Source organism: Callospermophilus lateralis, chromosome 3 (assembly GCF_048772815.1).
Source record: "Callospermophilus lateralis isolate mCalLat2 chromosome 3, mCalLat2.hap1, whole genome shotgun sequence".
NCBI lineage: Eukaryota > Metazoa > Chordata > Mammalia > Rodentia > Sciuridae > Callospermophilus > Callospermophilus lateralis.
Genome location: NC_135307.1, coordinates 86,733,154 through 86,749,631, shown reverse-complemented (window position 1 = coordinate 86,749,631; position 16,478 = coordinate 86,733,154). Strand labels below are relative to the sequence as shown.

Here is a 16,478-nt window from a genome sequence, read left to right as displayed (position 1 = left end):
ACATCTTGCAAAAACAATGATTTTACAAACAAGTCAGGAAAAGATGAATTATATTTAAAGGGAATTGGCTGGAGCTGGGCATTCGGGCAAACACCTATAATCCCAGTGACTCAGGAGGTTGAGACAGGAGGATCACAAGTTCAAGGTCAATCTGCACAATTTAGCAAGGCCTTAAGCATCCTTACACAGTCTCAAAATAAAAAATAAAAAGGGCTGGGGATGTGGCTCAGTTGTAAAGTACCCTAGTTCAATTCCCAGTACCAAACAAACAAACAAACCAGAAAAAAATGGAATTGGCCTGGTCTGAGGAAAACACAGCAATACTCTTCTCCCCCAGGAGTCATCTAGTCTTGCCCTCAGAGTTCTGCCATCAAGGAAAACTCATATTAGACCCTGATGTTCAAAGGATTAAAAAATTAGTACTAAGCTCATTATAAATGTTCAGGTCCAGAACAGACACTGAAGGAGTAGAGTATGTCACTAGTTATTGAGAAGAAAAACAATGAGTTTTTCTGATATGCTAAAGGGAGAGTTGCAGAGTTTGGTCAGAAATCACTTTTCTATATTTTACAACAGAAAAGTTGAAGTCAAGGGGCTGGGGATGTGGCTCAAGCGGTAGCGTGCTCGCCTGGCATGCGGGCGGCCCGGGTTTGATCCTCAGCACCACATACACACAAAGATGTTGTGTCCGCCAAAAACTAAAAAATAAATACTAAAAATTCTCTCTCTCTAAAAAAAAAAAAAAAAAAAAGTTCAAGTCAAGATGTGCTCATGACACTAGATCCAAAGTATGCAAAAAAGCATACCTAGGTTTACATCAGCTGTTTTCAGAACAACTCTTAAGCATCAATAGTACCATCTGTACTCACTCTATAACTTGTAATTCATAAATACAGTAAATTAAACAAATACAAATAAACAACTCTCCCTGTGTGGATACCAGGATGACACAAAACATTCTAGTCAATATTGGATTTGAGGTGCAATGGCAAAATTTGAAAGTCAAGGCAAATGCTGGTGAGCACACGGGGACTGTTACTGTCTCTTATAATTCTAGCTTAACAAGACTTACCTCCCCACAATGTTTTCTGGCCAGTTCCTCTAGGCGGGATTTTAACAAATTAACACTTTCATTTGACAAACCTTTGGCATTCTTTAACTCTATTTCAGGAACTCTGGAGAGGTGGGGAAAAAGGAGTTACATCAGAAAGAACAGCCTGTTCACATTCTCATTCACTTAGTTCCCAGCACAATTGAGGGCCTGAGGGTTTTACACAGACCTTGTATTTGAATCTCTCCATGTAACCACCAACACTTTCCTTAATCTCAAAATGATTTCAACCATATCTTAGCAACTCCAGTTGACACAGTGCTTAGTAAGGACTAGCTGAACATGGTGGAGAAGTGGGCAAAGTCTTCAATCTGGGCTGTTAGGTGCTCTACTTCCTAAGGAGACCCAGACTTATCTCTCAACTCCTTAGTCTCTGATATCAGTTTTCTAATCTGATTAAAATTTCCCAACATCAGTTACTATTGATTGCCTCTGATTTGCCCTTAATCCCCAATTCTGAGTTTCTTCTGTCAAAAAAAAATCTAATCATTTCTGCTCTCACTCTGACTAACTTAACTATGCACTCTCTTGTGTGGTAATCCTCTACCCTAGCTTGCAGCCAGTGTCAATTGACCTAGCCCTGACAGCTCAATGGCCAGAGTTCAAGTGCTACGCACTCTTTTGCATGCTCTGGCATAAAGCAGAACAAGAATGCTAGGTGAAACAGAGACATGGTGATCCATCTAGCACTCCTACAACAGGCTGTGCCCCAATCACATTCTGGTTGTAAACAAGGACATGCTCACTGGCTCATGAATAAATATAGTCATGTACATTCTGGAAACTCTGCCTATTCCAAGGACACCTAATTCACACTCCTCCTCATCACCAAGAGCTCATCTAAGTCAACATTTCTAATTAAGGATATTACAAACCAGCCCTTGGGTTTCCTTGCATTCCCAACAAATAAACATCCAATAACAACACTCTAGGATTAAATAGGATTTATTTAATTTTATAGATAAGATGATTCATCACTTCCTATTAAGCATTTCTGAGTAATTCTGGCATTTTAGATTACTAAAGGCTTGCCCATTCACCTTTTTTTAATATTTACTTTTTAGGTTTCTTTAGATTGGCACAATGTCTTTATTTTATATTTATGTGGTGCTGAGAATTGAACCCAGTGCCTCATGCATGCTAGACGAGCGCTCTACCACTGAGTCACAACCCCAACCCCGCCTATTCACCTTTCTATGCATTCTCTCAACACTTATCTTTCATTTACTATGATAGGTTGCTATAATCATTATCTGCCTGGACAGACAGAAATCTGGAATATGGTAATCCAAGAAAAAGAATAGAAGTGTCATACAGTCCTGGTTCCATGTACAGTCCATCCCACCGAGGATTCTCTCTCTCTCTTTCAGAGTGGCTTCAAGGATGATTTGGCATAAAAGAAAGTTTTCTTGTACCACATCATTTTTAAAGGATGACAATATTCCCCCAAATCAAAGCTTACATAATTATTTTTTTAAAAAATTAAGCAATCATTGTATAATAATATTAATAGAATGGTATAAAAGTCATCTTTAATACTAGTTAAACTCTAAAATTTTCTAATGTTTTATGTCCTTGCTGCATGACTAATAATTTTATGTAGTTGATACAAAACTTAATTTTTTTTGGCGGGGTACCAGGGATTGGACTCAGGGGCACTCGACCACAGAGCCACATCCCTAGCCCTATTTTGTATTTTATTTAGAGACAGAATCTCACTGAGTTGCTTAGGGCCTCACTAAGTTGCTGAGACTGGCTTTGAACTTGTGATCCTCCTGCCTCATCCTCCCAAGCCACTGGGATTACAAGTGTGCACCACCACGCCCGGCTTTCACTTAATTTTTTAAAAATACTTCCTTATTGTTAAAAAAATCCCATGATATTTTATTACGTGGATACATTAAGATTTATCTGACTAGTTCTCTAGTATAGTTCTCACCCAGGAGTAATTTTGTCTCTAAGTGGACATCTGTCAATATTATGTGGATACATTAAGATTTACCTGACTAGTTCTCTAGTATAGTTCTCACTCAGGAGCAATTTTGTCTCTAAGTGGACATCTGTCAATATCTGGAGACTTTTTTGGTTGTCACAACCTGGGAAGAAGGTACTTCCTGTATCTCTATATCTACTCCCTATATCTAGAAGTCAGGGATGTTATTAAACATCCTACAATGTATAGGATAACTCTCACAATAAAGAATTAATTATCCTGCTGAAGCCAGGCACAGTGGCATGTGGCTTGAGAGGCTGACAGGAGGATCGTAAGTTCAGAGCCAGCCTCAGCAACTTAGCGAGGCCCTAAGCAACTCAGTGAGACCCATCTCTAAATAAAATTTTTTAAAAGGGCTGGGGATATGGCTCAGTGTTTAAGCATCCCTGAGTTCAATCCCTGGTACCAAAAAAAAAAAAAAAGCATTATCCTACTGACATGCCAACAGTGCCAAGACTGAGAAAGCCTGCTTTAACTGTTTAAAAAATTTAGACTGTTCCAATTTCTTTACTTTCATAAATAATGCTACAATTAATATTTTAGCACTTAAGTATCCAAGTTTTTCTTTGATTTGTCAAGAGTAAACATTTTGAATTCTTGAGTCTATGAATGTATAAAAAAAGTATATAGAGAGAGTCCTTGATCCCAGTTCCTGGCACAAGAGCCCCTATCACCCTTGGAATCTCCTGGGTGACAGAGGTAAGAAGAGCATCTTGAGCTGATCATAAAAAACCTTTTCAACTATACTGGCGTATATGTGGATGAGGTTGACTCTTGTTGGGTGTCTGCATAGTGTCAGAATAGGGGCTGATTACCAGAAAAACCAAATTTGGACTACAAGATGAGAAATTTCAACCCTACTCCAAACTAGTGTGAGGAGAGCAGGGCTGGAAATAGAGTTCAAGCACCAGTGGCCAATGATTTAAATAAGTGATCATGCTTATAGTATAAAACCTCCATAAAACCCCGAAATAACAAGGATCAGGTGGGTTGATGAATACATGGAGAGGCCAGAAGCTCCATCCCCCTCCCTCATGCCTCACCTATGCATCTTTCTCATTTGACTATTTCAGAGTCATATCTTTTACAATAAGCTGGTAAATATAAATATTTTCCTGAGTTCTGTAAGTCATTCTAGTAAATTATCAAACATGAGGAGGAGGCTGTAGGAACCTACAAATTTATAGCCAAAATTTGTAAGTCAGAGGAAGTACTGCAACTTGCAACAGGCATCATTTATTGAACTGATATCTTAACCCGCAGGGTCTGTGCTAACTATGGATAGCTAATGACAGAACTGAATTGCTAGACTCCCGGATGGTGTCAGAAAGACACCATGTATTTGGTGTTAGGAAACAACCAATCTTCCTGAAACAAACAAACAAAAACAAAACAAAACAAACAACTAGAGAGGCAATGTCTTCATTTTCTTTCATAAATTTAATTCCTTTTCTTCATTAATTAATCTTTTATATGCCCACTATGTGTACACTCAGTATAATGTTGAGGGCAAAAGAAAGTTATTGACTTGCAAGAGCTCAGTGTTGACCTGTCTGTCTCTTAATATTCTTAAATAACCTCTTTATCCACCATAGAAAGCACTGCCATCTTTTATTTGCCACTTGCCTTCTCAGAAACCCTCACTGGTTCCCTGTATGGTAAATTCAAACTACTTAATATCATCCAGGTCAATCAGTCTTTCCAGATGAAGGTCTGGGGATAGATACATAAGACTACTTGAATCCTAATGGCTAATAATTTTGCTCTAACCAGTGATCCTCAACCAGAGATGATATAGCCTTGTGTGTCTGTGTGTGTGTGTGTGTGTGAGAAAATATGAAGGGTTTATTGTTGTCTCAATGATTGGCAAATGCTCCTGGCACTAGTGGGTAGGGACCAGGGATGCTAAAGGTCCTGCAGTGCAGGGGATAGCCTTGCACATCTATGGCTCACCAGTTATACTGAGAAGTGCCACAACTCTAAACATTCTTTGGGACGTAAAAATTGAGGTCAGTCACAGAAGGTGATCTAATTTCCAATGCCAATCACACCTTAAAACTAAGTACATGAGTGATTTAAGTAGTCGCTAAGCTTTTCTCCTCTTCTTCAAGATTTGTTCTCTTCCTAGTTTATGAAGAATTAAATAAATTAACGTTAACATGTCAGAAGAAACAAACAAGTCACTGAGCAAGTATTAGTATTTGTAAGGAGTATCCTACAACTATAAACAGACTTAAAACAAGACAGACTTCATGAAAATGTCTATAGCTGATATGCTTCTCTTAATATACAGGTGATAGGAAATGAAATTTTATGTATAATGGCAGGGGGAGAAAATACTGTTGACCTTAAACTAAAACCACATCAAAGCTATTTATAAAGGTACTTACACATCTGGGTAGGTTGGTGGGCATTTAACTCTCAAATCCACTTTCACATAAACTTCTTCACCAGTTAGGCCCTGAGGGTACAGAACTAAATTGATTTCAGGGGGCTCTTTGACCTAAAAGAGAAAAAACATTATTTTTCCCTCCCAAGAGAGTCAATCTTAACCATTAAGATAATGATCACTTTAGCTCAAAAGTTGTACTTCCCAAATATTATAATAATTATATTTTACTTTGATGTTGGGTCATATTTTCCAGAAGCATGGTTTAAAAAATAAAATATGTGCCAGATAAAATGCATTTTTCCTTTTCAAATTTATTAAAGGATTTAACCAAAATGTTCTGCTTAGTTTCCATTCATTCAAATGTCACGGAGTGCTGAGTATATGCAAAGTATTGCCCTAGAGGCTAGAAATGCAGGAATAAATTTAGATAGACACAGTCCCAACTAACTGATACAAATTAGAGGATATGTAAATAATTTCATTAGTGATGAGAGCTATAAAGAAAATAAGACAGAATAATGGGACATAGTGGTAGGGGAAGAGAAGGCATCTAAACAGGTGGATCAGGGAAGGCCTCTGTGAAAAGGGGATACAAATTGGGTAATCATTTTCCAAAATGTGTGGGACCAGAAGTGCTTCAAATTTCAGTTGTTTTTTTTTTTTTTTTTTTGAATATTTGCACAGACTTAAAAAAATTGTGAACTTTGGAACATTTTCAAATCCAGATTTTCAAATTAAGAATGCTCCACCTGTACTTGAATTGAGATTTGAATACTGGGATATCAACAAAGGAAAAATCCTGACTTGAAGACATCTGATAGCTCTTCTAAAATTGTATGTGCTTTTCCAATCAACTGCTTTTCACCCAATTACCAAAAACCCTACTCTTTGATTCACTGACATACAGTTTCCAAAAAGGATATGAGGCAATTTATGTTTTACTTATATAACAAAAAAGGGGAGCCGAAGAAAAAACATCTACTAAGTGCACCATAGTCCAGGCACTTTAGCAACTGCAAGGTAGATGCCATCCCCATTGTACAGATATAGCAGAGTTTAAGATTCTTGCCACAGATACAGTGACAGAGCTAAAATTCAAACAGCTTTGACCCTATAACCTGTGGCTCTCTCATAAGACACTTTTATTAATGCCAATCCTGAGTTAATGTGATTGAACCTTGACTTTTTCTTTGAACATCCAGGAAGAAAGGGCAAAGACAGAAATGTGATCATATCAGAACGGAGAAAGATTAAAAAATTCTTTCAGGTGCAACAAAGTACTTAGCAACACTAATTTCTACAGAAATTTATAACGTGAACCTTAATATGTATCCTGAACCATATAACAATGTTCTCATCAACTATGTGTATAAAATCTGTAAAATCAAGTTTATATGGCTTTATAATAATCCTTGTCAAAAGCTGTGGGTCCTCCAGTATAGCCTGAGTGTGAATATGGTCCTGAAGAGGGGTCAGCATTCCAAGGCCTATGAAGCCTTTCCTTGACTCATTCCCTCTCCATGCATCAGTTGCCCACACTTACTCAGTGCCAACTCTGTCAGGCACTGGGCTGAGTTCACAGGGGTAAGAACACAGTTGTGGTTCCAACTGTCAGGGAACTTCCTATCTGATGGGGGAAACAAAACTCATAAACATGTAAGTACACAATTATAGCAATGCAGCCTGTGTTGTTTAGAAAGTGCTATTGAAGAGACAAGGTGGTGCTCTATGCAGAGAACAAGTAGGTGTGAGGGAACATGCTTAGATGGGGTCACCTGGGAACACCTGAGGATGTAGCATTTAAATTGAGACTCCTCAGAGACCATGCACTCCAGACAAGGGAAGAACATGTAAAGACACTCAGAAGTGAATATGAGATTGGTATGAGCCAAAAATGAAAAGGAGGCTGGTATGTTTGGAACACATCAGGAAAGGGAAGGCCAGGTAAAGCAGGTAGATAGAAAATGGCTGAATTCCACAGAGCCTCATCAGTTAGGCGAATTATTTGGCAGAATTTTAAGGGGGGAATGATATGGTCTACCATATATTTAAAAAGATGGCTTTGGCTGCTGAGTAAAAAATGAATGGGGATGATAAAAGCAGAAGGAAATAACCATTTCAACAGAGTTGGGAATGTGGCTCAGTGGTAAAGCACTTGCCTAGCATGCATGAGGCTCTGATTTTCATTTCAAGCAACCCCCCCCCCCACACAAAAACAAAACAAAACAACAACAAAAAAAACCCCACAATTATAACATGCAGCCTGTGTTGGTAGCAAAGGTGAGAAAAAGAGAAAATTAATTTTGAGGTAAAGCTGATAAAAAGATCAGGCTGTGAAGGAAGCAAATGGAAAGAGCCTTGTCCAGTTGCATGAGGAGGTGGTATAAGGCAGAAAGCATTTACAACTGGAGGAGGAGGAGGACCGCCTTGCCAAGAGCAGGTCTCATGGGAACGGAACACATATCCTACAGTGTTGAGAAGTGCTAGGTAAGGAAGTGGACACTGCAAGTGCAGACAACTCTTTCAAGATTTGGGTATTAAGGGACATTATGAATGGTGCCAGAGACTGGGTGTGGATGGAGGGAATATGAAATTAACGGAGGAATTTTTGTTCTGTTTTGAAAGGTAGGAAACACTACAGCATGTGAGGACACTGATGGCAATGTTTTTAAAGAGCAGAAAAGATGCAAATTAGAACCTAAAGCTGCAAAAGCCTTTAGAGGGTGGAAGCCAATGGATCCTGGACATGCCAAGACAGTTGGACTTCAACAGGAGGAGGGGCTCCATTTCCAGAGAAATAGGAGGGAAATAGCAGGAGTAGAGGCTGGTGGGTTTCCTAAGAGGAGCCTCAAAGGGTGAGTAATGAGACCAAACAGGCTCCAGGCCTCCTGTTCTTCTTCAACCACAGCAGCCCAGCTTTCTCTGATTTATATTTTAGGAGGAATTCAACATAGGAATCATTTTAGCTGCTAAGGGTGCTTAAAAAGACATGAGAAACTATGCCTTCACCAATCTCCTTAAATAGCCTCACTTAAAACAAACAAACAAACAAACAAACAAACAAACTTTTTAAATGGAATTTTTCAAACAGAAAGCAGAAATAATGGTATAATGAACCCCCTATATCCACTATCCAGTTTAACAATTACCAACTTAGAGTCAATACTTGCCATATAATAGGTTGTTCCTCCCTACACCATCATCTTAGGATTTAGGATTTACTTATTCTGAAGTAAATCCAATGAATGAGTCTTCCTGAATTACTGTTACTCATTTTATATCAACAATCTAGTGAAGGAGGGAGGTTACATATATGTCCATTTTGGGAAAACAAAACCAAAATCAACCCAGAGACCCCTTTCTCCTGGCTGGGAGCAGGAGGCCACAGGATGCCTGGAGTTACTATGAAAGATGGAAACCAGAAGGAGTCTCTCAGAGCTCTGGCAGCTGTTCTCAACAAGTTCTGGAAGTTGAAAGTCTCCAAAGGGTAGATGAAGTCAAGTGGGCCAAAAACAAAGAGGTTGCTTCCTAAAAAGAGAACCGCACACAAGCAGCTTTCACAGCATAGTACCTGTACCTCCAGGGCGGTGCTGCAGTTGGCTCCATGACCAAGATCTATGGGGGACCTCAGAGAGACGAAGTCATGCCCAGCCACTTCAGCTAAGGCTCTTGACTTGGTCCATAGAGTCCTTCAAGCCCAGGAGAGGCTGATAATGGTGGAAAAGGACCAAGTTGGAGGTTGTAAACTGATACCGTAAGGGCAGAGAGATCCAGATAGAATCACCAGTCTGGTGGCAGCTGCCAACAAGAAGCATTAGAACAAACAGGTTAATAAATCGCCTGATTTGTTAAAAGCAAAAACAACAGAGAGGAAGGCTAGACAGAATTTTTCCGGTGGCTTTCTCTAGCAGGTCAAATCTTGACAGACTTTCTTATCTCACTGGCCATAAATTTCAGAAAGACACTATGATCATCAATTCATAATTTTGTTAAGAAAATATTTTTTCCCTATCTTTTCCTGTTTGTCACTTTAGAAAGTACAGAACACAGTATTTTAATGTCAAATCTATAAAGAAGCACAAAAATCTAAGAATACAGTAGAGTCCTAAGAAGGGTCAATGTATCTTTTACTAATCTACTTTCACTTTATCACTTTGTTACTGACAAATGAAAATAATATTTCAGAAAAGTGAGAATAGGGCTCTAAATTCATACTGACTGTCATAGCTTAAAACAGGCAAAAGAAACAAGAAGCTAGAAAAGTAAGGGAAGATGCCATACAGATGGTCTTCGTAAAGTAAGATATTTGAGAGCTAGCAAGCCCAATGTGAAGGATCGAAGTAAGGATGCTACCTGGGAGTAAAAGCCTATCTGCTGATTTTGAAGGAAGAAAACCGAAGTAGTACCTTATAATTGGAAGGAGCAAAAACCGTAAGTATCAGCAGGATGTAAAAGCAGAAATTACAAATGCAAACCAAGGTTCTTGGGCTCAGGATAAAAAGAATTTGTGAGGAACACTTAGATAGCATTTGAGGTGAGTTATCTCCACAGATGGAAGGTAACAAATCTGGTTTAAAATTTCCCTTTTGGGCTGGAGATGTGGCTCAAGCGGTAATGCGCTCGCCTGGCATGCGCGCGGTGCTGGGTTCGATCCTCAGCACCACATACAAATAAAATAAAGATGTTTTGTCCACCGAAAACTGAAAAATAAATGTTTAAAAAAAAATCTCTCTTTCTCTCTCAAAAAAAAATTAAAAAATAAATAAATAAAATTTCCCTTTTGTCTTTTTTCCCCCAGGAGTTGAATGAATTTTTATACGTTAACACAGGTGGATTCCAGCATTTAGCATCCTGAGTAGAAACAAACAATTTTTAGCATACATGTATTTTATAAAGTCAAAACGGAATTTTCATTCACAGTCAATACTATAGAGTCTATGTTATGATGAATTCCAAGAACACAAAATTTCTGCTGTAGAAAATGTACTTTTCAGTTGTAACATCTTCAAAGAGTTTTTAGTTTGTCTTTATCTTACTCTTTTTTTTTTGAAATTTTTTAAATTTATTTTTTAGGTGTACATGGACACAACACAATATCTTTATTTTTATGTGGTGCCGAGGATCAACCCAGCCCCACTCATGCTAGTCAAGTGCTCTACCGCGGAGCCACAATCCCAGCCCCTATCTTATTCTTTTTAACTGTGACATATAAAGATTCCTGCTTGAATTCCTATTTATTGGGCACTGCTGAAAATACTTAACCATCACACAGGCATGTGTACCATGGCAAGAGCACCCAAACCAGTGTACTGGTTTGTGATCTCTAAGCCAAAAGGATTCTTGATTTGTCTTATCTGATTTGTCAAAACTATTGTGCTGAACTGGGTCTCTTCTGAATTTCTCAGAATTACTGGATTATTACAACCAAACCATCCTAATACCAGGCAAGTAGTCATGATGAAGCAGGTAGAGGTAGAAAAGCATTGAATATTCAGATTATTACCAGAAAAAATAGAGCTATCAGGGTCTCCTGGGCTAAATCTGGCTCCAGGTACCCAGGTCGCGTCGCGTCGCGTCAAGTCAGCTAGGCCCAGACCTCCCTTTTTCTTTATATAAGCAGTAAAGAGTATCCTTGAATGTGAAATCTTGGGAAAGAGCATGGCTTGGTCATTACTTTATTCTGAAGCACTGGAACAGGAAGCAAGTTTCAGGAAACAGTGGCTTATTGGAGGACTGCACATTTATAAGATATTCTTTACTAAATGGAATGTTTAATAAATGTACTCTATTCAACAAATAGAATTAAAGATTGGCAAGCCTCAAGGAAAGAGGCCTTTCTCAGCCAGCCCTAAGGCCACTAAGTGTGAATGGGAAATTGGTGTGCAGGACCCTGGGTCCCATAAAAGCAGAGTTAGAATCCTGTAACCATTTCTGGTTGGACCAGCCATAAAATATAAGGGAGATCTAGTGTCAGGTACTTGCATAGCATAGCAACACGAGCAGGTCAACAGTGGAAATGGTAATAAGCCCAGATAACACCAAAACAAACTTAGAAAAGAGGAAAGAATTTTGATAAAAAGTGAAGGACTCATGATGCATAAAGGTTTCAGCTTTAAAAGGCATATGAATCCAGTGATAGGAACATGAATCCAGTGGATGAAGGAACAGACCAGAGCCACTGAAGAATGACAGAAAAATCCAATAACTTGTCAGGATTGAGTACCAAGGCCAACTCAAAATGAGAAGAGCAAGACATTGAAGCTGTTGGGCTGACTGGTTACTTTTAAGGCCTTTATTTTGGCCAACAGAGTTTAATGACCAGAGTGGCATTTCTCTCCATAAGTCACAGACTATGGGGGTTTTTCTCAGCAAAGACTATTATCTTCAATACCCATTCTTCTTTTTATTTCGTAGCAACAGAACCTCTGACCTTTTAGCTGAATACATTTCCCAGGATCCTTTGCAGATACATGTGAACCCTGGATTGATTTCTGGACAATCAAATGAAAGAAGAACTGTCATATGCAATTTACAGGAAGTGACCTTAAAACAAAGGGATGCAACTTTTTCATCCCTTTCTCCTTTCAGCCAGCTGGAAAATAGGTGTGAAAGCTAGAATTTGGACAGCTATGGGAGACCATGAGGGGCATAATGATGATGGGACAACAGCAAAATAGAAGAGGTCTCAGACTCTGGACTTCTACATGCAAAAATATTAACTTTGTTGTTAAATTTTACTGTCATATGTGGCCAAACTTAATCCTACCTGTTACAATCTCACTGAAAGAAAAACAAACAAAACACCTAAACAAAATCCCCAAACCACTCAGGGAATAGTGCTTTCAGAGATTAGAGCAGAATATTTGTTAGGCTTTTCTCAAGCAAATAGAAAAATTTCTCAGCATGTGAAGAGGCATTTTGCAAGATGTGTTTAGGATACCAAGAATCAGCTCATATTAGGGCATTTAAGGACTCTGGGAGTTGAAGAGAATTTGATTAAAAATCTTACAGCCCAGGTATACTGAGCGGATACTGGGAGTAGGCTAGAGGGGGTCTCCTTTATGCATAGAAGACAAATGGTCATTTGAATGCTAAAAAAATTGTTGACTTAACCTGCACCAAGAAATTATGCATTCCTGAAATATTTGCAGGCAAACAAACACAAAGTAACAGGCAACCAAAACCTTTTGAGAGCATTAAAGGAGAGGAAAAACATAGGTTGTATCATTTGTAAATATATAACATCATAAATGAGAAAAAAAATTGTTCTGAACACTGGAAATGCAGGTGACATGAATATAGAATAAGAAGTCATTTAGAGAAGATCATATATTGCTATAAGACATGAATTATATTTGCTTCCTAATAGGATCATAAACTTTGATACCCTCCTGATCTGTTACAATATAGTTAAACAAATCCTCAAGCATATTAAAAAGTAAAATAGATGCAAATTCAGTCCTAAAACTTAACATAAAGGTGGCATTTCAAATTAGTAGTGAAAAAGACTGAAAATCTCAACTGACTGACTAACTGGGGGTGTGGAAGATTACACAAAGAGGGTGACCTAGACCTACATGATAGAGCTAAGGTGGAATTTTTTTTAAAAAATGACATTTTTATATTTATTTTTGTGGCATTTAGGATTAAACTTAGCTGTACCAGTGAACTTCCTCCCCAACCTTTGTAAGAATTTTTTATTTTGAGATACAGTCTAAGTTACCCCGACTGAACTTGAACTTGTGATCCTCCTGCTTCAGCTTCCTGAGTAGCTGAGATTTACAGACATGCAGCACAATACCCACCTACACCCAGTTATTTCTATATTTATTTGATGAAAATTTAAAAATGAAGTCATGAAAAATTAAATAAAATCTCAAAAAATCGTTTTTGTTTGGTAACATTGGAGCAGACAAGTTTTTTCTTAGGGGAAAAAAATCCAAAGTGACAACAATACAAAAAATAGTTCATTTTGATTCCATTAAAAATGTTTAATTGTGGGCTGGGCATGTGGCTCAAGTGGTAGCGGGCTCGCCTGGCATGCGTGTGGCCCGGGTTCGATCCTTAGCACCATATATAAACAAGATGTTGTGTCCGCTGAAAACTAAAAAATAAATATTAAAATTCTCTCTCTCTCTCTCTCTAAAAAAAAAAAAAAAAAAAAAAGTTTAATTGTGTAAATTAAATAAATATAAAATATGCATGGTTAATTAGGGTAAATATTTATAATATATGATAACTCAAAATGATAATTTTCCTAACATATATCTGCCTACCTCTTCCAAATAAGAAGATACACCGCAAAATAGAAAAATAAAAGAACACAAACAATTCATAGGAAAAAAAATCAATGGCTTACAAACAAAGGTGAGCTATATAATTTATAACCAAAGAAATAAAAATTAAAACATGTTTCACTGATCTACTAGAAAAGATGAAAAAGTCTGATATATACAATGATAGCGAAGAAGAAGGAAAGCAAGCGCTCGTCTAGTGTGTGTGAGGCACTGGGTTGGATCCTCAACACCACACAAAAATAAATAAGTAAAATAAAGGTATTGTGTCCATCTACAGCTAAAAAAATATTAAAAAATAAATTATAAGGGAGCAGTCCCTTTGCTGATATGGAAAGCTAGCCAAGATAAATAACAATAATAATTTATAACTGTCTTTTAACTATAAGTTATAGTTTAAACTAGTGGTATCCAAACTTTTTTATTTATAGCATAATTTTTAGCACATGACTCCAGATGTTTCTTTATAAATGATATTCATATGCTAAACTGAATTTACATTATAACACCACCCAAAAATTTTTTAAAAATCTCTTTGAAGGTATTGGCAGCAAATTTGGCCAGAATTGATACAGGATTATTAATAGTCTTTGTCTTGTTTAGTGTGAAATTTGAATATTCATTCTTGATTTTTGGATGCTGCCCAAAACTTGGAGGAAGGCATTAGATAGTGTGGAACATGCACCCATGAATGTGAACAGGAACAATTCTGAAAGCCATCAGGCCTCAGGCGTTCTGGATAAAGGATTGTGGACCTGCATAACCCTTCCCTGAAGACTAGCAAATAGCAGGTGCTAATAAGGACTTGTTGAATGAGTAAACTGACTCATCCATCAATTATTTTCTTATGAGGCCTATACAGGTGATCATATTCCTAAAGATTCATGGCCACAGATGCTATCCAATACTTCTGCCTGCCTTTTATAGTTTTTGTTTTGTGTATTTTTATATCTTATTATAAAAACCACTAGCTATAAATTCTTGGGCTTACTGACATCAGCTATAAATTCATGGGATGATCAGTGTCTCTATCCAAAAGCAGCTGCTTCTTCCCTCCTATTTTCTAGAGCATTAGGAGCAGATAATAAGCTCTGTATAAAGTAAACTGGCTCTGAATGAAGTCTCAGGGGTTTTGCACTGAGTTGGGTGCACACTTGTAACAAAAATTTTGGCTGCTTAATGGGTCTACTTCCTGGTTCTCAATGTTTGGGAATAGAGAAGTTGCCAGATGACCAGTAAATTAATTTATTATTTTACTAAAAACATGTATAAGCAGTATACACAGTTAAAAATAATTCTGGAAATTAAGTACTGGAAAAGTAACCTCCCTGAGGGCAGGATTTTTGTCTGTTTTGCCCAGTTTCATTCCCATGGTGTATCACAGTATTTAATAGAAGAAGGAAGAAGCAGGTTGGGTTGGGAGACTCTTCTGCCCTTACAGAAGGCAGATGTGTAGATAAGGCAGAAGCTGTAAAATGCTAGAATTAAAGGCAGATGAAGCAAGTAATATTTTTAAATGACAATGTTTAGAAACATATTAGTTTGGCAGATCAACTCTTCAAGAATGGGGGAAACAGTATCAGAAGCTTATGGTATATCTTAACTTCCAGAAAAAAAGGAAAATGATATTTTAAGCCAACTGGCCACTTAAAAAGTCTAGACTCAGTATAACTTCTCTGGTAAACTTCTAAGACGAATGCATTCTATAGTATTCTCAACTAACTGCCTCAAAGGAAGGCACAGAAAGTTCTGCCATACCGAAAACATGACGATGCCTAGGAGTGAGGTAAGAATTATGACTTGTACAGTTCTGAATACATAGGTGAGACCTAGAAATTCTGATTGAAAGCCCAAGGCCTGTGCAAGCGCTCCCAAAGCGTTCCCAGGCCACAGTAGCATAGGGTGACTGTGAATGTGCTACTATATCCTCCTCGAGAACTCAGGGGGTGGGAGGGAGAAGGCAAAGTTGGAAAAAGGCAGGGATGTTTGGGGGTCAGTAGGAATAAGAAATGGTGCCAAGTAAGACTCGGAAAAATCTCCAAATTCGGTCCAGGTAGGGGGTCTAGAGACCAGCTAAGGTTCGAGGACAGAGTGTGAGCATGGGTGGAATTGGAGGAATGAAAAAAAACTGCAGAATCCTAAAGGGGCCGCCCAAACTGTAAACCTCAGGGTTAAGAGAGGCCGGGCTGTGGGAAGCCAGCTCAGGCCAGATCCGCCACGTTCCTACCGGTCCGCACGCGTTCAGCCGCAGGTCTTGGAAGTCGGCTCCGTATATAGCTTCCAGGGCCTGCAGCTCGTGGTCCTGCCGCTGCGGGTAGCTCTCCTGAGGTTCATCCCGGCTGCGCCCGGGAACCCCGCGGCCCCCAGTCATGGCTACAAGGCTGCCAAGGCAGGGCGGCCTGGCAGCGGCGGCTACCCGCCCTAGGCGAGCTGGGGGGCGGGGCCCGGTGCCGGAGACGGGCCTGTGGGCGGGGCCGAGAAGAGGCGGGTCCATGGGCGGGACTCCACGCCAGGGGCGGGATTGGGGCGGAATTGGGGCGGGATTTCGGCTGGGCCCCACGGGGACTCTTGGGGCTGGAGGAACCCTGGCTGACCGAGGCTGGGAGAAAGCCTTGCTCACGTTATGCAGGAGAAAAGCAAGTAAAGGAACTGCATGAATGTGGGCGAACAAATTACACAGATTGGAAA

General features: G+C 38.9%; 1 protein-coding gene and 1 pseudogene across 7 annotated transcripts in view; one reads left to right on the top strand and one right to left on the bottom strand.

The window, feature by feature from the left end:
* Nucleotides 1-16,214, bottom strand: part of Eif2ak4 (eukaryotic translation initiation factor 2 alpha kinase 4) — a 102,910-nt gene extending 86,696 nt beyond the window's left edge. For 5 of the 7 annotated variants that reach the window (XR_013090762.2, XM_076850542.2, XM_076850543.2 and 2 more), the window contains exons 1-3: nucleotides 16,018-16,214; nucleotides 5,495-5,607; nucleotides 1,073-1,175 (exon numbers count right to left, since the gene is read on the bottom strand). Coding sequence is in view for 6 of the 7 variants with exons in the window: in XM_076850542.2 (XP_076706657.2) it covers nucleotides 1,073-1,175; nucleotides 5,495-5,607; nucleotides 16,018-16,161 (360 nt within the window). In the remaining variant the exon portion in view is untranslated. Of the gene's footprint in view, nucleotides 1-1,072; nucleotides 1,176-5,494; nucleotides 5,608-16,017 lie in introns of those variants that run through there. The other 2 variants (XM_076850544.2, XM_076850545.2) reach the window with 1 other exon arrangement.
* LOC143393979 (small ribosomal subunit protein eS19 pseudogene) lies at nucleotides 8,886-9,314 on the top strand (annotated as a pseudogene).
* Nucleotides 16,215-16,478: the final 264 nt, after the last annotated feature.